The sequence below is a fragment of the Vulpes lagopus genome, chromosome X (genome assembly GCF_018345385.1).
Source record: "Vulpes lagopus strain Blue_001 chromosome X, ASM1834538v1, whole genome shotgun sequence".
Taxonomy (NCBI): Eukaryota; Metazoa; Chordata; class Mammalia; order Carnivora; family Canidae; genus Vulpes; species Vulpes lagopus.
The window spans coordinates 54,848,998-54,871,359 of record NC_054848.1 but is presented as its reverse complement, the minus strand read 5'-3'; the positions used below and the strand labels follow the sequence as shown (position 1 = coordinate 54,871,359).

General features: G+C 38.4%; 2 protein-coding genes across 11 annotated transcripts in view; both read left to right on the top strand.

The window, feature by feature from the left end:
* The window catches only part of LOC121482858 (sorting nexin-12), a 183,568-nt gene that overhangs the window by 139,760 nt on the left and 21,446 nt on the right, over nucleotides 1-22,362 (top strand). The window contains exon 1 of one of the 10 annotated variants that reach the window (XM_041740848.1): nucleotides 4,909-5,351. The exons of the other annotated variants lie outside the window; for them this stretch is intronic. The gene's annotated coding sequence lies outside the window, so the exon portion shown is untranslated. Of the gene's footprint in view, nucleotides 1-4,908; nucleotides 5,352-22,362 lie in introns of those variants that run through there. 10 annotated transcript variants of the gene reach the window in all.
* Nucleotides 16,790-17,139, top strand: LOC121482863 (60S ribosomal protein L39-like). Its single transcript, XM_041740855.1, has one exon. The coding sequence runs from the start codon at nucleotides 16,814-16,816 to the stop codon at nucleotides 16,964-16,966; it is 153 nt and encodes a 50-aa protein (XP_041596789.1). The 5' UTR covers nucleotides 16,790-16,813; the 3' UTR covers nucleotides 16,967-17,139.

Below are 22,362 nucleotides of genomic sequence, written 5' to 3'. Positions count from 1 at the left end.
TTTAAATGGTTGTTTGTGTGTTTAAAAAATAATTTTTACCAGTTATCAGTGTTTCACTTGAGAGCAGATGTGCAGAATTCCTCACATTGCCATTTGGAAGTGGAATTCCCATCATTTAAAAAATAAGTACAGCTAAAAAAAAATAATAATTAAAAATGGATTTGAGGGATGCATGGGTGGCTCAGCAGTTGAGCATCTGCCTTTGGTTCAGGGTGTGATTCCGGAGTCCCAGGATGGAGTCTGACATGGGGCCTCCTACATGGAGCCTGCTTCTCCATCTGCCTATGTCTCTGCCTCTTTCTTTCTGTGTCTCTCATGAATAAATACATAAAATCTTAAAAAAAAAGAAAAGCATCTCCCCTCCCTGCTCTAAGAAACAAAATTTTTATTCATGAGAGACACAGAAAGAAAGAGGCAGAGACATAGGCAGAGGGAGAAGCAGGCTCCCTGTGGGGAGCCTGGTGCAGGACTTGATCCTGGGACTCTGGAATTGTGCCCTGAGCCAAAAGCAAACACTCAACTGCTGAGCCACCCAGGCATCCCCATTATCCCAATTTTAAAAGAAACAAAAGATAGAGCACAGAAAAGGAAATACATGACTCAGAAATATATGAAAAGATTCTTAACTTCACTCATAGCACAAAAAATATTAAAACTATATTTAAAAATCTTTTGTCAGGGTGCCTGGATGGCTCAGTCTGTAGAGCATGACACGCTTGATCTTGGGGTTGTAAGTTTGAGCCCCACATTAGGTGTGGAGATTACTTAAAAAAAATAAAATAAGGGGATGCCTGGGTGGCTCAGCCGTTGAGCCTTTGTCTTCAGCTCAGGGCAGGATCCCAGAGTCCACGGGATCGGATCCCACATCAGGCTCCCTGCATGGAGCCTGCCTCTCCCTCTGCCTATGTCTCTGCCTCTCTCTGAATCTGCCTCTCTCATGAATAAATAAATAAAATCTTAAAAATAAGAGCATCTTCCCTCCCTGCTCTGAGATAAGAAACAAAATTTTTCCTGTGATTCCTCCTAGTACTGTTATGGTTAGTTATGGTTTCATTGTTATATTAAAATTGTTTTTGGGGATCCCTAGGTGGCTCATTGGTTTAGCGCCTGCCTTTGGCCCAGGGCGTGATCCTGGAGTCTTGGGATCGAGTCCTGTGTTGGGCTCCCTGCATGGAGCCTGCTTCTCCCTCTGCCTGTGTCTCTGCCTCTCTCTGTGTGTCTCTCATGAATAAATAAATAAAATCTTAAAAAAATTGTTTTCATTCATATGTAATTTATTTTGGTGTATTTTGGTGTAGAATGTATGTATATATCCAACTTATTTATAGCTACCTATATGTCCTCAAGTATAGAGATGAAGTTCTTTGCCTATTGTAAGTCATCTGTAAATGTTGTTTGAGTGAACAATATGGGTACTTTACCTTTCCTATCATATTTAGTACCTGCTTTACTGTGGTGGACATACCCTGAAATGACATGCAGTTTGTCACACCCTGTATAATCCCTTCCTCTTGAGTGCTGTAGAAACTGTGACTTGCTTCTAATCCATAGAATATGGCAAAGGTGATGATATAGCATCCTCATGATTACTTTAGGTTATATAGGACTCTATCTCAGCAAATGAGAGCAACATAAACTCTTTTGTTAGCCTTGAAGAAGCAAACTGCTATACCATAAACTGCCCATGTAGAGAACATTGTGAAGAGACCTGCTGGTGGCCTCTAGGAGCTGAGAGTCTCAGTCCTAACAAGTACAAGAAACCGAATTCTGCCAATAACTATGTGACCTTGGAAGAGCATCCCAAACTCCTGGTTCCCGAATTATGGTGGTTTGACCTATAATTTTTTGACTTTATGATGATGCAGAAGTGATACACATTATATAGAAACCATATTTTGAATTTTGGTCTTTTCCTGGGCTATTGATATGCACTGCAATATTCTCTCTTGATGCCGGCAGTGGCAGCAAGCCACAGCTCCCAGTCAGTTGTGCAATCACAAGAGTAAACAACCAATGTACTTACAACCATTCTGTACCCATATAATCATTCCATTTTTCACTTTTAGTACACTATTTAATAAATTACAGGAGACAATCAACACTTTGTTGTAAAATAGGCTTTGTGTTAGATGATTTTGCCCAACTATAAGCTAATGTAAATGTTCCGAGCATGTTTAAGGTAGACTAGGCTAAGCTATGATGTTTAGTAGGTTAGGTGTATTAAATTCATTTTCGGGGATCCCTGGGTGGCTCAGCAGTTTAGTGCCTGCCTTTGGCTCGGGGCATGGTCCTATAGTCCCAGGATCGAGTCCCGCATCAGGCTCCCTGCATGGAGCCTGCTTCTGCCTCTCTCTGCCTATGTGTCTCTGCCTCTCCCTGTCTGTGTCTGTCATGAATGAATAAATAAAATCTTTATTTTTTTAAATAAAATCTTAAAAAAATAAATTCATTCTCAACTTACACTAAGTTTATTGTGACATAACTCCATCATAAGCCAAGTAAGATCTGTATCTTGATTTCAGCATAATGAGATTCTAAGCAGTGAACCCAGCTAATCTGTGCTGGCTCTCCCTACCCACAGAAACTATGAGATAAAAGGGGCAGCTGTGTGGCTCAGTTGAATAAGCAACCAACTCTTGATTTTGAATCAGGTCCTGATCTCAGGGTCATGGGACCCACTCTGCACTGGATGTGGAAACCACTTGGGAATTTCTCTCTCCTTCCCCCCTCTGCCCTCCCCATCACCACCTTATGTGCATGCATGTGCTCTCACTTTCTCTCTCTCAAATAAATAAATGAATAAATAAGAAACAATGAGATAATAAATGGGATTGTTTTAAGCTGCTAAATTTGTAATAATTTGTTACACAACAAAAGAAAACTAATATACATAAATTGTTGACCCATTTAGGGCTTGTTATCAATGAATATTTACAGGTTGGAGCACTAGAGTGGCTCAGTTAAACATCCAACTCTTGATTTGGGTTCAGGTCATGAGCTCAGGGTCGCGAGATACAGCGCTGAGTGCAGCTCCACACTGGGCATGGAGCCTGCTTAAGATTCTCTCTCTCAAAAAAAAAATTCTCTTTCCTTCTGCCCCTACCCCCTTAAACAATGACTACTTACAAGTTTTCTTCATATTGTTTTCAGTCAGTTCACCCCATCTAATTCTTTTGAGGTTAAGTTTTTATTTTTTTTAATTTTTATTTATTTATGATAGTCACAGAGAGAGAGAGAGAGAGAGAGAGAGAGAGAGAGAGAGAGGCAGAGACATAGGCAGAGGGAGAAGCAGGCTCCACGCACCGGGAGCCCGACGTGGGATTCGATCCCGGGTCTCCAGGATCGCGCCCTGGGCCAAAGGCAGACGCTAAACCACTGCGCCACCCAGGGATCCCCGAGGTTAAGTTTTTAAATTCAATATATGATTTAAAAAAAAAATATTTGTAACCATTAAATCCCACCTTCTTGGTTTGGAATCAGTGTTGTTGTAGCCTGTAGATTATTTGGTAGGTTTCATCTCCTCTTCTGTGAGTTCTTTCTGGATGGCTTTTCTGTGCCCTTTTCCCCTAATATACTGTGTCATGTTCTTTCTTTTGAGACCTAGTAGCCTTTATTATAGTACATTGGAATATCTGCTCACATGTTCATCTTCCCCACTAGACTATAAAGTCTTTGAAGATAGGGACCTTGACTTTTCACATCTTAGTGCAGTGCCTGGCATGTAATATAAACTTAATAATTCTTTTTTTTAAAGATTTTATTTATTGGGATCCCTGGGTGGCGCAGCGGTTTGGCGCCTGCCTTTGGCCCAGGGCGCGATCCTGGAGACCCGGGATCGAATCCCACATCGGGCTCTCGGTGCATGGAGCCTGCTTCTCCCTCTGCCTGTGTCTCTGCCTCTCTCTCTCTCTCTCTCTCTCTCTGTGACTATCATAAATAAATAAAAAAATTAAAAAAAAAGATTTTATTTATTTATTCATAAGAGACACATACAGAGAGAGGCAGAGACACAGGCAAAGGGAGAAGCAGTTTCCCTGCAGGGAGCCCAATGTGGGACTCCATCCCAGGACTCCGGGATCATGCCCTGAGCCAAAGGCAGATGCTCAACCATTGAGCCACCCAGGTGTCCTGAAACTTCATAATTCTTTTGTTGAATGAATAAAATGAAAAGAAGAGGTAATCAACAACAAGACATGCTTCAGAGAGTTTAAGCATAAAATGTCTAAGTAACATATGATTTGAGGTCTCCATTAAAAATTCAAGCCCCTTCCAAGGTAAGTTCTGCTCTTATTTTCTTTTTTAAAAAAATTTATTTTGAAGACGCCTGGGTCTGCAGTCAGTTGAGCATCTGACTCTTGATTTTGGCTAGGTCATGATCTCAGATTATGAGATCAAGTCAGTATTGGGGTCTGCACTCAGCATGAAGTCTGCTTGAGATTCTCTTTCACTCTGCACCTCCCTTTCATGCTGTTTCTCTCTCAAATAAATTAATCAATTTCTAAAAATTTAAATAAATAAATTTATTTTATTCATTTATTTTATTGCAGAATAATTGACATACAAAGTTTCAAGGGTACAATATAGTGATTCAATATTTATATATGTTATTAAATGGTCACAATAAGTCTAGTTATCATCTCTTACCATACAAAGTTGTTACAATATTATTGACTATATTTCCTATGCAGTACATTATATCCCCATGTCTTATTTATTTTATAACTGGAAGATTGTACTTCTTTTTTTTTTTTTTTTTTTTTTTTTTTTTTTAAGATTGTACTTCTTAATCCTCTTTACCTATGCTGTCTATTCCCCCCATTCCTCTTCCCTCTGGCAACCATTAGTTTGTTCTATATTTTCTCACTTAGCTTTAGAGTTATGATCATAGGCTTTTCTATATTCATTGCAGCTTATGGTAGCCCCTCCTCTGACCTAGCTATACTTGACAGGTACATAATTCAAGACTATGATTCTATACCCAGTTACAACATGTGTGGGTCTTCCCCCCCACACCACCAAGCAATTCTCAGACACCAGTTGGGTGTCCTACAATTCAACACAATTCCGAAACTATTTACTTGGAGATGGCCTTAGATCCCATAGACTCTGTCCTACAAGACTGCCCTCCCTATAATTTGAGACACAAATTCCAAGTCTAAGTTGTCACCTGTGCTTCTGACCTACTAGCTCTAGATTGGAGGTTCTAATCACCCCCCTCTTGTGCCCAAGATTGTGAATCCGAGAAACCACCAAGGAGCCAACACCGATGCAAGCACAGGAGGGTTTATTAGCAAGCTCGAGCTTGGGCCCAAGTATACCCGTCACAGCACAGTTGGGACTTGGACCCCGAGGTGGGTTACAGCTGGGTTTTTATGGGCTGGTCTAGGGGATTTCCAGAAGGGGTGGAGGAATTTCTTCATTCCGATATGGGGGAAAGGGTGGGGGAGTTCCTTAAGCTCTGTTTTCATTCCTATATGGAACTTTCTGTCAAAGGCGTTCTGTCAAGGGCATTCTGCGGTTTTTCCTGTAACTGAAGTAAAGTTCAGCTCTTGTTCACAGGGGCCTGAGATGGCTGCCGAAGCTAAGATGGCTGTACTTGTGCTAACGCTAAACTTGAGATGGAATGGCCTTAATTTTCTCGGCCTCCACACTCCTTGGGTTTGACTAATGTGCTAGAGTAGCTCTCAGAGCTCAAAGAAACATGTTGCATACTAGATTACCAGTTTATCATAAAAGGATATAATTTAGGAACGGCCAGATGTGAAAGACACATAAAGCAAAGTACAGGGAAAGGGCTTGGAGCTTCCAAGGGTACTGAGGGTATCACTCCCCACGTATTCACCAGCTCTGAAGCTCTCTGAACCCTGTCCTTTTGGGTCTTTATGGAGGCTTCATTACATAGAATGATTGGTAAATCATCACTGGCCATTGGTGACTGATCTTCCACCCCTTTCCTCTCCCCACAGGTCAGAGGATGGAACTAAAGGTTCCTACCCTATAATCATGTGGTTGGTTTTCCTGGCAACCAGCCCACATCCTGAGGTGTGGTCTAAAAGTCGCTCATTAACATAATAAAAGACACCTTGATCCTTGATTATTCTAATCCCTTAGGAAATTCCAAGGGATGACAAGAGCTCAATGTCAGAGGGGTGAAGACCAAACACATATTTCTTATTATAAATTACAGTATCTCAAACTGTGGCAGGAGCTAATGGATCCTGACTACCTGAGTCACAAATGGGATAGGTTAAATATGCTTACACTAGGGAGGGAATTGTTGCCACCATCACTTCTTCCTCAAATTTATACCCATGTTTATTTCCTACTTTGTGGTAGTGATCCCCAAGAGTTGGGAACAGACTCAAGAAATGTCACCCTCTGAGCATAGCATTATTACTAATGGGACAAGGACATTCTCCAAGTTTTTATTAAGGAAACCTGAATATCTAATCTAAGGAAGAGCCCAGACTAATTCTCAGATCTAATGGAAGGGGAAGGGCTAATCCTCATATCAGGACTATAACTGATAGAAAGAAAATGAATTTACTTAATTGTATTATAAGGGGCACCCTTCACCTGTTCTTATTTGATGAAAGATATATCTAAGAGGGGGTGCCTGACTGGCTCAGTCCGTAGAACATGCAATACTTGATCTCAGGGTCCTGAGTTTGAGCCACAAATTGGGTGTAGAGATTACCTTAAAAAAAGAAAGAAAAACATATCTAAGAATATCCAATTTCCTATTCATTGAAACATTTTTTATAATAGTGAATATGGGGATGCCTGGGTCGCTCAGTGGTTGAGCCTTTGCCTTTGGCTCAGGGTGTTATCCCAGGTCCCCGGATCAAGTCCCACATCAGGATCCTTGCTTGGAGCCTGCTTCTCCCTCTGTCTGTCTCTGCCTCTCTCCATGTGTCTCTCATGAATAAATAAATAAAATCTTTAAAAAAAGAAAAAGTTAAAAAAATATATATATAATGGTGAATATGTGAAAACAACACAAATTTATCATAATAGTTATTTTAGAATATTTTATTTTATTTTTTTAGAATACTTTAATAAAAGGATATTACAGTAGATTTTGAAGAGTGTCCAATGGAAGTATAATAGTTTACTAGAACTGCCACAATAAAATAACAAATGTTGGGCAACTTAGACAATAGGAATTTAGTTTTTCATAGTTTTGGAATCTAGAAGTCCAAAATCAAGATGTTGGCAAGTTTGGGTTCTTCTGAGGCCTCTCTCCAGATGGGCACTTTCTCACTGTATCCTCACAGTATCTTTTTTCAGTGTGTGTCCATCCCTGATGTCTGTCTCTTTGTGTATCTAAATTTCCTCTTATAAGGACACCAGTCAGATTGGATTAGGGCCCACACTAATGGTCTTATTTTATTTTATTTTTAAAGATTGTATTTATTTATTCATGAGAGACACAGAGACATAGGCAGAAGGAGAAGCAGGCTCCCTATGGGGAGCCTGATGCTAGATTCAATCCCAGAACCCTGGGATCAAGACCCCAGCTAAAGGCAGATGCTCAGCTACTGAGCCACCCAGGCCTCCCCCCACCACCTCATTATAACTTCACTTCTTTGAAGACTCTATCTCCAAATGCAGTCACATTCTGAGGTACTGGGAGTTAGGGTGTCAACATACACACATTTTGGAGAAACACAGTTCAGCCCATACAAACAGGAAGTTTACAATATGAGTAAAAAAAGCAAGATATAATATTTGATGTGACCCTAATTATATAAACATATGCAGGAAAATACTGGAAAGAAATACTCAAAAATGTTAGGAATGGTTTTCTTAGGGCTTGAGAGGCTTGAAAAATTAAAATTTGTTTTCTTCCTTATGTTTTTCCATTTTCTATAATGAACATGTACAGGTATTCTATAATGAGAAAAACGCAATAAGAATTACGTTTAAAATTCATTCCTTTTCTCACTAATTCTATGACTAAACCCACTTACCATTAAGAACAGAGAATAAGGAGAGATAAATGTGGCAGAATAGTTGGTATCAATTGTTAAATTATAAGTGGCATTCTGTTACAAGTCAAGCACTAGGGAGGTTGATTATGTTGATTGGATCTTTGAGTAAAATGATTTAAAATGATTTTTTTTTAATTTTATTTATTTATGATAGTCATACAGAGAGAAAGAGAGAGAGGCAGAGACACAGGCAGAGGGAGAAGCAGGCTCCATGCGCCGGGAGCCTGATGTGGGATTCGATCCCAGGTCTCCAGGATCGCGCCCTGGGCCAAAGGCAGGCGCCAAACCGCTGCACCACCCAGGGATCCCTAAAATGATTTTTTTTTATGTGTGAAGTGGGTCTAAAGAGAAAAAGTTTCCAGCTATAAAATGACTAAGTCATGAGGATATAATGAATAGCATGGTACATTAAAATTATCTATTGAGGGACATCTGGGTGGCTCAGTGATTGAGCATCGTGAGATCAAGTATCAAGTCCTGGGATCAAGTCCCACATCAGCCTCCCCACAGGGACCCTGCTTCTCCCTCTGCCTATGTCTCTGCCTCTCTGTGTGTCTCTCATGAATAAATAAATAAAATCTTTAAAAAATTATCTATTGAAAATAGTGGATCTTAAAAAGTTCTCATCACAAGAAAAATAATTTTATACCTACATTTGGTGATGGATGTTAGCTGGACTTATAGTGATGATCACTTTGCATTAAATACAAATATGAAATTATATTGTACATCTGAAACTAATATAATGTTATGTTGATTATACCTCCATTAAAAAATATATATTTTTTTAACCTGAAAACTTGAAGGTTAGATTTAAGACTTCAATAGCATCACCATCCACTACTCTATAATGGAGCCTGCATAGAACTTTTTATCTGGCCTTTCCTTTGACATCTAATTGTAAATTGTTTTTTTTTTAAGATTTTATTTATTTATTCATAGAGACACAGAGAGAGAATGAAAGGCAGAGACACAGGCAGAGGGAGAAGCAGGCTCCATCCAGAGAGCCCGATGTGGGACTCCATCCAGGTCTCCAGGATCACGCCCTGGGCTGCAGGCGGCGCTAAACCGCTGCGCCACCGGGGCTGCACCTAACTGTAAATTCTTATCCTTGGGAATACATTTAAATGAAAACACCCATATTATGTACTTTAGACTGCTATTTTATCTTTGTATTGGACCAGATTCTAAGAGATGTCAAAGCAGGAACCTTGTATTGCTGTGGTCTGTTAGGTTCACCCTACTTTGAAGTTATGTCTTACTAGATGAACACACAGCTAGCAAGTGACTATTTCCAGATACTTTTTATAACCACTCCCACTTCTTGCACATTAGTATGTTTTTGTCTTCTTACTGCTGTTTTTGGTGGCTCTTTCTTCCCACATGGCTCTCAGCTCTAAAACTTGCATACTTCTATCTTTTCTTCTGAAGGAGCTGGTTCATTTTCTCTTACCTAGGTCAATGGTCCTTGGATCATACTGGCTCCTCTCCATGAGGCAATCTTGCAGAATCTGTAATTAAGGAAACCATCTAAATAAAGGGCAATGTGGCTTTCCTTAAAGAGTTAGCATTCCTAATAATAAGAATTTATTAAAAGCCTAGTAAGTAGGCATATAGATGAAAAACTAGTAAATGGAATCCAACTAAATTTCCAAAAACTTTTTGAGAAGCTTTTATATCAAAGGTGATTAAAAAGGAAATATCTATTTTTCCTCACAAAGGCTAGAGATTTAGCAAGATACTAGGTGCTGGGGTTAGAAGAAGAATGAAATGAGAAGGCCTGCCTAGTGGGGGAAACCAAAAACATGAACACTATTATCCTTTTATGTAGGAAGTGCTGTTAGATATATAAACAGATGAACAAGGGATTTGTTCTTTGTACCACCTGAGGAGTAGAAAGAATAGCTTCATTGAAGTGATAGGATGGGACTTTGCAGTGGATGCTAAGGTTTTACATAACGCTCCCATTTTCCCCTTCATAGTTTCTAACCAATTGGAAATAAGGTACAAGAGACAAATAAATGGGTATTAAAATGTTAATATTCTTACTGATAAAACTGTTTAGTGAACATGGCTTTAGATCTATGGCCAAGTAAGCCTATTTAACACGTTCTGTCTTGAATTAGAGAGACTTGACTAGTCAGGCAACCAAGGCTAACCTCACAGAGAGCAAATCAGAATGTACCCTCTCTGCTGGCAGGATGGCCTCAAAAGTGGGAAGGTAGGAAGAGCTGAATCATACCTACCCAGTATCTTCTCTTAAAGTCATTAGTCATGTTAATCAATTTTCTTTCTAGAGAGGAGTAGTGAGGAGGCAGAAAGAGAAAAGAGGCTTACTTTCCTTACCCTTCCCAATTAGATGAGCCAATCTATTCCTTTTTTTGTTTATAGTACTTTGAGTTGGATTTCTTTTTTTAAGAATTTCAAAACCAGTATATTTAATATATAATGTTACATTAGTTTCAGGTGTACAATATAGTGAAGGATTTTTGTCTGTTGTAATACAAAAGAGGCCTGTGTAATACAGTCTTGAAACATAAAGTAGGCATTTTTAAGCTAAGAAAGGGGCATTTCAAATAAGAGACAGTATGGGCAAAAGCCTAGAGTTTTGAAATGTTCACTTGTGGCTAGCATAATGCCAAACAAAAGAGAGAATTGAAAATGAAAGAAAACATCTTATGTGGAACAATGTTGTAAACATCTATTTATAATGAAATAATTTTTAAAATAGAAATAGAAGGATTTTTTTTCTCTCTTTTTTTTTGAAGGATATTTTCTTAATGTGGTAGAGAATCCCAAGCTAACAGTCACCATACTTACTCCCTTTTAAATTGCAAATAAAATAAGGATGCTTGTTATTGCCATTATTATTTAATATTGTCTTGGGTGTTTAGCTAGTGCTGTAAGATTTGAAACAGAAATAAGAGGGATCAATATTTCAAAAGAAGAGACAAAAATATTACTTGCAGATGATGTGGTTTTATGCCTAAATATTCCCAAGGTAAGAAAAATATGCAAAAGTCAGTAGCAATCTTGTACATCATAAATAACTAGTTAGAAAAAAACAATCCATGATAGTAATAAATACATATGTATACAGTATTTTAAAATAAATTCAATGAGAGATATATATGGCCTAAGAAAAACGACAAAGCTCAACTGAGAAATATAATATGGCTTTAATAAAGAGACATCTTTTGTTTCTGGATATAAAAACTAAATATAAGAATATTAGTTCTAGGGATGCCTGGGTGGCTCAGTGGTTGAGCATCTGCCTTTGGCTCAGGGCGGGATCGAGTTCCACATCTGGCTCCCTACAGAGAGCCTGCTTCTCCCTCTGCCTGTTTCTCTACCTCTCTCTGTGTCTCTCACGAATAAGTAAATAAAATCTAAAAACGAAAAAAGAATATTAGTTCTGTAGGAGCACCTGGCTGGTTCAGTAGGTAAAGCATGTGACTTTTGATCTCAGGGTCGTGAGTTCAAACTCTATGTTCCGTTGGGTGGAGAGTTTACTTTTTAAAAAATATATTAGTTCTCTTAAAATAAATTTATGAATTTATTGTGATTCCACTCAGAACCTCAACAAAAGGGCAGCCCTGGTGGCGCAGCGGTTTAGCGCCGCCTGCAGCCCAGGGTGTGATCCTGGAGACCCTGGATGGAGTCCCACATCAGGCTCTCTCTGTATGATGCCTGCTTCTCCTCTGCCTCTCTCTCTCTGTCTCTATGAATAAATAAATAAAATCTTATAAAAAAAAAGAACCTCAACAAAATTTTTCTTTAAACTCAGTACAATCAGTTCTGCAATAAGCAACATATGCATTTCTAAAAATCACAAAGCAATAAAACTGCAATAAAAGCCACATGGCTTATGGGTAAAATAAGATTAGAGACACAACACTAAAAATCTGTGTCAGTGACACAAAAATGATAGGAAGTTAATAAAAATGGAATCACAGTTTTACACATGTTAAAAGACAAGAAACATATGAATACTATAATAAATATAGTACTTTACCTTGAAAAATACTTAAAGTGTGCTTGAGGAAGTGAGCATTGAGTGGTTTTAGCTTGTGAATTACTGTGAAATGGTGGAAAAAAAGTTATCTGAAATTTGACAGGAAGTTGTAACACCAGATGTGGATGAGTGTGACTCATAACACACGTGGTAAACTGATGTAGCTGGTAGATGTCTGCAAATGTATGCATGTGTTCATTATGTGTATTCCTGCATGGCTTTGTTAATCTGGGTGCAGTTTGCTGCATTCATTTACTGTTTCCAACAGACAAAACTGCACATAAGCAAAGGCAAAATTCGCATTTTGCTTAAATCGTTGCCTGTCAATTGCTTTGGAACAAATTCTCATTTTCAAAATAAGCATTATAGCAGAAATGACTTAGAGTAACTGTTTCACTTGGAGAAATAAATGGCTTGAAGTTCTTTGTGAAAAGAGCAAGTCTTGCCTTCACAAATGTTAAAATATGGTAAAGCACCCATTATTTAAAATGTTGTGCTGGGAAAAGAAACTTAGAAACTACATAAATGTGCATAAGTAGGGGAGTGGTTAAATAAATTATGGGCCCTCCAAACTGGAACACTAGCCATTTAAAAAGGTGAGTGAGGGGGTCTATGAGTAATGATTTGGAAATCAGTCCAAAGTATACTTTTAAGAAAAAAAGAAAGAGCAGAATATGTATATTATAATTATATTTGTATTTTTAAAGGATATATGTGTTTATATTATGCATATATTTTCTTGTATAAACACAGAATCTGGAAGAAAACAAAAGAAACTCTTTTTTAATAATACATTTATTTTTTATTGGTGTTCAATTTACCAACATACAGAATAACACCCAGTGCTCATCCCGTCAAGTGCCCCCCTCAGTGCCTGTCACCCATTCACCCCCACCCCCCGCCCTCCTCCCCTTCCACCACCCCTAGTTCGTTCAAAAGAAACTGTTAAGAGTGGTTATCACACTGGGTGGCAGTATAATTTTATTTTCTCATAAACATATTTTGCTTTTGCAATACTTATTTTTTAATTGATTTTTAAGAAAAGTAATCTCTACACTCAACATGGGGCTTGAACTCACAACCCCCAGATCAAGAGTCCTGTGTTCTACAGACTGAGCCAGCCAGATGCCCCTGCTTTGGCTCAGGTCGTGATTCTGGTGTCTAGGAATCAAATCCTGCATCAGGCTCCCCAGAGGGAGCCTGCTTCTGTCTCTGCCTATGTCTCTGCCTCTCTCTCTGTATCTCTCAGGAATAAATAAAATCTTTAATAAATAAATAATAAAATTAAAAACATTAAAAATTAAAAAATTTTACTTTAGGGGCAACTGACACACAATCCACATTCAGATTTCCCCAATGGTCCCGATAATGTCCTTTATAGCTGTCTTCTTTTTTTCATTTCAATCAGAGGCACCTGGGTAGCTGAGTCAGCTGAGTGTCTGAGTCTTGATTTCAGATCAAGCTTTGATCTCAGGATCATGAGTTCAAGCCCTACATTGAATCTAGCAAGACAGTGCTGGACTTCTGACCTATATAGTATGGAATAATAAATTTGTGTTGTTTTAAGTAAGTAAATGTGTAGTTATTTGTTACAGTAGAAATAGAAAACTAATACAGGTAACTTTCCCTGTGTACTTAATTTGTAATCTGTAGGGGTGATACTTTGAGATCATGTGAATATCCTATTTCCCAACATTCAAGGATCACCTATTTTTTTAAAGATTTTATTTTTTATTTATTCATGAGAGACACACAGAGAGAGAGAGAGAGAGAGGGAGGGAGAAGCAGGCTCCATCCAGAGAGCCCGATGTGGGACTCGATCCAGGGTCTCCAGGATCACGCCCTGGGCTGCAGGCGGTGCTAAACCACAGCACCACCGGGGCTGCCCTCAAGGATCACCTATTAATGATCCTGGTCTGAATCAGTTATTACTTTGGTCAGTGCAAAGTGGTGATTTTCTAGTGTTAGCATTTCTTATAGATTTATTACCTGGCATTCTTCTACAAAGAAGAGCTTCCACCCCTGCCTTTTTAAAGTATGTGTATGAACCTATGAAATCTTTTAAATTTCAGTGTCTTAGTACTATTAATATCTTACAAAATTAAGATTGACAACTTTGAACATAAAACTTCAAAAATTGAATATATTCACATTTTCTGACTCAGGAAGTCCACTGCTAAGTCTATAACTAACAGGATTATGCACATGTGTTCTACAAGTACTATGTACTAGAAAATTCATAGATGCACTATTTGTAGTAGCTAAAAACTATAAGCTAACAAGTCAATCAACAAGATAGAAGGAATGAATTGTGATACATTTCCACAAAGGAATACTATACAGCTAAGAATTAATTATCGACAGTGATGCACAACAATATGGATGAATCTCAGAAAGTTAATGTTGAGTGTACTTCCTCAGTCTAGTAAAGGGTGTCTATAAAAACACACAGTTAATATCATACTTAGTGAAAAACTAAATACGTTCTCCATATGATCAGGAACAAGTCAAGGATGTTTACTCTCACAGTTTCTATTCAACATTGTACTAGAAGTTTGAGCTAGAGAAATTAGGCAAGGAAAAGAAATAAAAGGCATCCATATTGGAAGAGAAGAAGTAAAATCATCTCTATTTGCAAGTGACATGATCTTTTATATAGAAAGTCCTAAGGAAGGGTGCCTGGCTGACTCACTCAGTGGAGCATGTGATTCTTGATCTCTGGGGTGTGAGTTCAAGCCTCATCTCTGGAGTAGGGATTACTCACAGTTGTGGGTAGAGATTACTTAAATAAAATGGTTAAAGTGGCAAAGGTTATGTATACTTTACCTGAATAAAAAACTTTAAAAAAAGAGAAAGTCCTAAAGAATCTGTTAAAACACTATTTGAGACTGCTAAGTGAGTTCAACGAGGCTGCAGAGTACACAATCAATATACAAATATAAATTACATTTCTTTCTTTTTTTAAAGTAATCTCTATGTTTGAAATCACTATTGTGAGATCAAGAGTAGCATGCTCTATTGATTGAGCCAGGCAGGCACCCCTCAATTGTATTTCTGTAAGGGCAATGAACAAACTGAAAATGAAATTAAGAAAGGAATTACACCTACAATAACATCAAAAAGAATAATATACTTAGGAATAAATTTATAAAAAGTAGTATAAAACTTACACTCTAAAAACTATGAAATACTGTAGACAGAAATTAAAGAAGACTTTAAAAGATGGAAATGCATCCCATGTTCACAGATCAGACGATTTGATATTATTAAGATGGCAGTATTCCTCAAATTGATCTATGTATTTAAGGTAATACCTGTCAAAATTCCATCTGTCTTCTTTGCAAAATCTAACAAGCTGATCCTAAATTTCATATGGAAATTCAAGGGACAGAAAAGCTAAAACAATATTGAAAAAGAAGAACAAAGTTAAAGGATTCACATTTCCCGATTTCAGAACTTACTACAAAGCTAATAGTAACTAAGACAGTGTGGTAGTGGCATAAAAATAGACATATATGTCATTGGAACAGAATTGAATGTCCATAAGTAAGTCCTCATATATGTGGTCAATTGATTTTTGACAAGGATGCAAGACAATTCAATGGGGTAAAAAATAGTCTTTTCAATAAACGGTGTTAGGACACTTGATATCCACATGCAAAAGGATGGATCTGGACCCTATGTCATACCTTGTATGACAAACAAACATTAACTCAAAATGGATCAAAGACCTAAATATAAGAAATAAAACCGGTTTTACGGTAGCATATAGCATACGGTTATGCTGAGTGAAGTAAGTCAATCAGAGAATGACAAACATTATATGGTCTCATTCATTTGGGGAATACAAAAAATAGTGAAAGGGAATAAAGGGGAAAGGAGAGAAAATGAGTGGGAAATATCAGAGAGGATGACAGAACACGAGAGACTCCTAACTCTGGGAAACGAACAAGGGGTAGTGGAAAGGGAGGTGGGTGGGGGGATGGGGTGACTGGGTGATGGGCACTGAGGGGGGCACTAGACAGGAAACACTAAACCGTAAAAACTTAGCAGGAAACATAGGCATAAATCTTTGTAACCATGGATTAGGCAGTGTTTTTTCATATGTGGCAATTAAAGCAGAAGCAGTCAAAGAAAAAATGAATTGAACTTCACCAAAATGAAAAACAATTGTGCATCAAAAGACATTATAAGGAAAGTAAAAAGACAGCCCATAGAATGGGCAAAAATATTAACAAGGAGTGCCTAGCTATATCCCATGATGGTTGTAGAGCTTAATTAAAAAATATATATATATATAAGCAAATCTTATATCTTTTTTTAAATTTTATTTGTCCATTCATGAGAGACCAGAGAGAGAGAGAGAGGCAGAGACACAGGCAGAGGAAGAAGCAGGCTCCATGCAGGAAGCCCGATGTGGAACTCAATCGCAGGACCCCACGACCACACCCTGAGCCAAAGGCAGACGCTCAACCACCAAGCATCCCTTATATCTTTTTTTTTTTCTTTTTAGGATTTTAGTTTTAAGTAATCTCTATACCCAATGTAGGGCTTGAACTCACAACCCTGAGACCAAGAGTCACATGATCCACTGACTGAGCCAGCCAGGTACCCTACAAATTATATCTGTTAAGGGTCTAGTGTCTAGACTATATGAAAAAAATCCTTAAAACTTAACAATAAAAAGACAACCCAATTGAAATCGGGCAAAGGATTTGAATAGATTTTTCTCCAAATAAGACATCCAAATGCGCTCTCTCCTTTTCGCCGCCATCCTGGTTGCGTATGGTTGACTGTGATCGCCATGTCTTCTCACAAGACTTTCAGAATCAAGCGATTCCTGGCCAAGAAACAAAAGCAAAATCGTCCTATTCCCCAGTGGATTCGGGTAAAAACTGGTAATAAAATCAGGTACAACTCCAAGAGGAGGCACTGGAGAACTAAGCTGGGTCTATGAGGAAGCATCGCACATCATGAAATAGCAAACATAATTGATACACATATTTAAGCAGGGAGATCACATGTTCCTATCCTATCAATATGGAAACATCCTTCCTACCTGGCCAATAGACATGTCTTATCAAGGAAATGATTTTCTCTGTTACTATGCCACTATACCAGTAGGTTGGTTCAGTAATAAATGTGAGACCTTTCAGCTGAAAAAAAAAAAAGACATCCAAATGGCAAATAAGCAGATGAGAAGATACTCAACATCATTAGTCATTAGGGAAATACAAATCAAAACCACAATAAGATACCACTTCATGCTTACTAGGTTGGCTCTGATTAAAAAGAAAGTTTATGGGATGCCTGGGTGGCTCAGTTGGTTAATCGGCTTACTTCAGCTCAGGTCATGATCTCAGGGTCCTGGGATCAAGCCCCAAGTTGGATTCCCCACTCAGCAGATAGTCTGCTTGTTCCTCTGCCCCTCTCCCTACTCATGCTTGTGTGCGCATGCACGCACATGCTCTCTCTCTCAAATATACAATCTTTATTTTTTTTCATGAGATTAGCATTTAAGTTTTTTGTATATTTTTTTTATTGGAGTTTGATTTGCCAACATATAGCATAACACCCAGTGCTCATCCTGTCTAGTGCCCCCCTCAGTGCCCATCACCCAGTCACCCCATCCCCCCACCCACCTCCCTTTCCACTACCCCTTGTTCGTTTCCCAGAGTTAGGAGTCTCTCGTGTTCTGTCATCCTCTCTGATATTTCCCACTCATTTTCTCTCCTTTCCCCTTTATTCCCTTTCACTATTTTTTGTATTCCCCAAATGAATGAGACCATATAATGTTTGTCATTCTCTGATTGACTTACTTCACTCAGCATAATACCCTTCAGTTCTATCCACATTGAAGCAAATGGTGGGTATTTGTCATTTCTAATGGCTGAGTAATATTCCATTGTATACATATATCACATCTTCTTTATCCATTCATCTTTCGATGGACACTGAGTCTTCTTCCATAGTTTGGCTATTGTGGACATTGCTGCTATACATTGGGGTGCAGGTGTCCTGCTGTTTCACTGCATCTGTATCTTTGGGGTAAATCCCCAGCAGTGCAATTGCTGGGTCATAGAGCAGTTCTATTTTTAACTCTTTTAGGAACCTCTACATAGTTTTCCAGAGTGGCTGCACCAGTTCACATTCCCATCAACAGTGCAGGAGGGTTCCCCTTTCTCCACATCCTCTCCAACATTTGTTGTTTCCTGTCTTGTTAATTTTCATCATTCTCACTGGTGTGAGGTGGTATCTCATTGTGGTTTCATCAAGACAGTATGGTACTGGCACAAAAACAGACACATAGATCAAATGGAACAGAATAGAGAACCCAGAAATGGGCCCTCAAATCTATGGTCAACTAATATTCGACAAAGCAGAAAAAACTATCCACTGGAAAAAGGACAGTCTCTTCAGTAAATGGTGCTGGGAAAATTGGACATCCACATGCAGAAGAATGAAACTAGACCACTCTCTTTCACCATACACAAAGATAAACTCAAAGTGGAGGAAAGATCTAAATGTGAGACAGAAATCAATCAAAATCCTAGAGGAGAACACAGGCAACACCCTTTTTGAACTTGGCCACAGCAACTTCTTGCAAGATACATCTATGAAGGCAAGGGAAACAAAAGCAAAAATGAATTATTGGGACTTAAGATAAAAAGCTTTTGTGCAGCAAAAGAAACAGTCAACAAAACTAAAAGACAACGTACAGAATGGGAGAAGATATTTGCAAATGACCTATCAGATAAAGGGCTAGTTTCCAAGATCTATAAAGAACTTATTAAATTCAACAGCAAAGAAACAAACAATCCAATCATGAAATGGGCAAAAGACATGAACAGAAATCTCACAGAGGAAGACAGAGACATGGCCAACAAGCACATGAGAAAATGCTCCGCATCACTGGCCATCAGGGAAATACAAATCAAAACCACAATAAATATAATCTTTAAAAAACATTTTAAAGATGGCTCATAACAAGTGTTGGTGAGAATGTGGAGTAATTAGAACACTCATCCACTGCTGGTGGGAATGTAAAGTGGTAAAACCCTTGTAGAAAACAGTCTGTTAGTTCTTCAAGATGCTAAATATAGAGTTACCATATGATCCATAAGTTCCACTCCTAGATATGTACTCTAAAGAATTTAAAACATGTCCACAGAAAAATGTGTACACTGATGTTCATAGCAGCATTATTCATAGAGCCAGAAAACATAGAAACAGCCCAAACATCTATTGGTTAATGAACAGATAAATAAAATGTATTTCCATACAATGAAACATTAATTGACAATAAAAAGGGAAGTAGAGGGGATCCCTGGGTGGCACAGCGGTTTGGCGCCTGCCTTTGGCCTGGGGCACGATCCTGGAGACCCGGGATTGAGTCCCACATCGGGCTCCCGGTGCATGGGGCCTGCTTCTCCCTCTGCCTATGTCTCTGCCTCTCTCTCTCTCTCTGTGACTATCATAAATAAATAAAAAAAATTTTTTAAAAAAGGGAAGTAGAATCATGGTTGCCTAGGGATCATGTGAGGGGGTTGGTAGGAAATGGGGAATGACTGGGAATAGGAAAAGGTCTTTTTTGTGGGATGACGAAAATGTTCTAAAATTGGGGAGCAGCTCTTTTTGCCCATGTGTCCCATCGCTGTGCCCTAGTAAAACCACCATTTTGCACCAAAAAAAGAAAAAAAGAAAATGCTCCAAAATTTTTTTAAATGTAACAAAATTGATTGTAATGACAGATGTGTGCATCTGATTATACTAAAAACTACTGAATTGTATACTTTATTTTTAAAAAAAAATTTTAGAGAGGGGAGGGGCAGAAGGAGAGGGAGAGAGAGAATCTTAAGGCTCCATGCCCAGCACAGAGTCTGCCATGGGACTCAATCTAATGACCCTGAGATCAAGACCTGAGCCAAAAATCAAGAGTTGAACACTTAACCTACTGAGCCAACTGGGAGCCTCTGAATTGTATACTTTAAAGGGGGGAATTTTATGGTATATAGATTTTATATCAACAGAGTACATACTGTATGATTCCATTTACATCAGGTACTGAAACAGGTTAAAGTCTACTCTGTTAGAAGTCAGGACAGAAGTCACTCTTGTTAGAAGGGGAATAGTAACTGGAAGGAAGCAGGAAGGGGATTTCTTGGGGACTGATAATTTTTGTTTCTTTTATTTTTTTTAAGGTTTTATTTATTTATTCATGAGAGACATGGAGAGAGAGAGGCAGAGACATAGACATAGGGAGAAGCAGGCTCCTTGCAGGGAGCTGGATGTGGGACTTGATTCCCGGACCAAGATCATGCCCTGAGCCAAAGGCAGGTGCTCAACCACTGAACCACCCAGGTACTCCTAATGTTTTGTTTCTTGATGTGGTTGCTGCTATGTGTGTGTTCATTTTGTGAACATTTATTGAACTGTTTATTAATTATACACGATGAATTTCTACTTTGATTAGCAAATAACTTTAAACAATGATAGCTATCTGTGGAAATTGTGGTAAAGCTGGTTTACTCTACTATGACTGATAGCACTGTAAATTGATTTAAAATTTTCCTTTGGGACACCTGGGTGGCTCAGCAGTTGGGCATCTGCCTTCGGCTCAGGACATGGTCCTGGAGTTCCAGGATGAGTTCTGCATCGGGTTCCCTGTGGGGAGCTTGCTTCTCCCTCTGCCAATATCTCTGTCTTCTCTCTGTGTATCTCATGAGTAAATAAATGAAAATCTTCTTTAAAAAAATTTCCTTTGGTGAAGCACTGTAACAAGTATCAAAGTTTATAAATATCTTCATTATCTTTGACTCAATAATCCCACTCCTGGGAACAAAGCTTAAGAAAGTAATTCTAGTAAATAGGAACATCATGGGTTTTTTTCTTTTTGAGACATTGTGTGAATGATGTTTCGTAGAATAAAGGAAAACTGGAAACAACCTGAATAAATGTTTAAATGGTTACATAAATAATGTTGCATAATGCTATGGAATATTTTTAAAAATATTTATTTATTTGAGACAGCACACTTGTGCATGTGTACATGCAAAAGTGGGGGGGGGCAGATGGAGAGTGGGAGAGAGGATCTCAAGCAGACTCCTTGCTGAATGCAAAGCCTGAGGTGGGGCTCAATCTCACTACCCCAAGATCTTGACCTGAGCCAAAACCAAGAGTTGGATGCTCAACCAAATGAGCCACTCAGCTGCCAGTGCTACGGAATATTATGCAACTACCAACAATGATAATTCTGAACAGTATAATTCTGAACAATGATAATTCTGAACAGTAGTAGTAATTTGAGAAAATATTTGATCATGAAAAAAAGAGAGTGCAAAATTATATGCTAATTGAATATAGACAAAGACCATAACAGAACATGCTGAAACCCACATAGTTAGTTTGTTAGGAATTATGGGTAACTTTTTTGCAGGTTTCATTAATGTTAAGTTGTTTGATAATAAAAACAAAAACTTTAGTGTTTGGAGGCATCTGGCTGGCTCAATCAGTAGACTCTTGACCTCAGGGTGGTGAGTTTAAGTCCCACATTGGACATAGAGCTTACTTAAAAAAAAATTAGTGTTTGTACGTGGCCATTGTACCACAGAAAAGAGATATTGAAAGAGGAAGTCCATAATGATTGAGGGCACTATGGAACGTCTGGAAAAATAAAAGCTGAGTGAGGAAATGTGGTTGAATCCTACAAATCTGTGAAAGGGATGAATAGGTCAATGGGGATAGTTGTTCACAAAATCTGGGAATGCTGGAATTGGAGGTCACCACCTAATGCTTCTAAGTCATTGGCCAAATTTTTATTGAATAATTGAGTACACTGTTCGACTTGAGTGTGAGTTTATGACCAAGGATAAGAATTACTATTTACATATTGGATAATACATTTATGACACCCTTTACTCCAAGGGGGAGCCATCTATTACCCAATCTTATCTTCCACTGCTGCCTAACACTACACTTGCTAAGCTCATCTCTGTATGGGCCCCTGACTACTTCATGCCTCTTTGTAGGTCCAGAGCTCATCTACTCTTCATCCTTCAAGGCACAGCCTGAGTTCCTTGCCAACCACTTCTTAACCCCTTACAAACTAAGAAAACTTCTTTCTATATTCCACTGTGTACTGATGTCCTTTTCCTGAATATTTAAAACACCAGTTTGTCAATCTCATAATCGAATCAGTCAGCTAATCTAAGCAACCAAATGATTATTATACCCACTAATATATTATTCTAAGTATGTGTCAAGTTTTCATTGAACACTTCCCTTGTACCAGGCAGGAAAAGTTGACTTCATAATTTCACCTTAGTATCACGACAACCCTGTGAAATATGTATA

Excerpts from the sequence above, each read along its gene's own strand:
- LOC121482863 (XM_041740855.1), top strand. The coding sequence starts at position 16,814 with ATGTCTTCTCACAAGACTTTCAGAATCAAGCGATTCCTGGCCAAGAAA.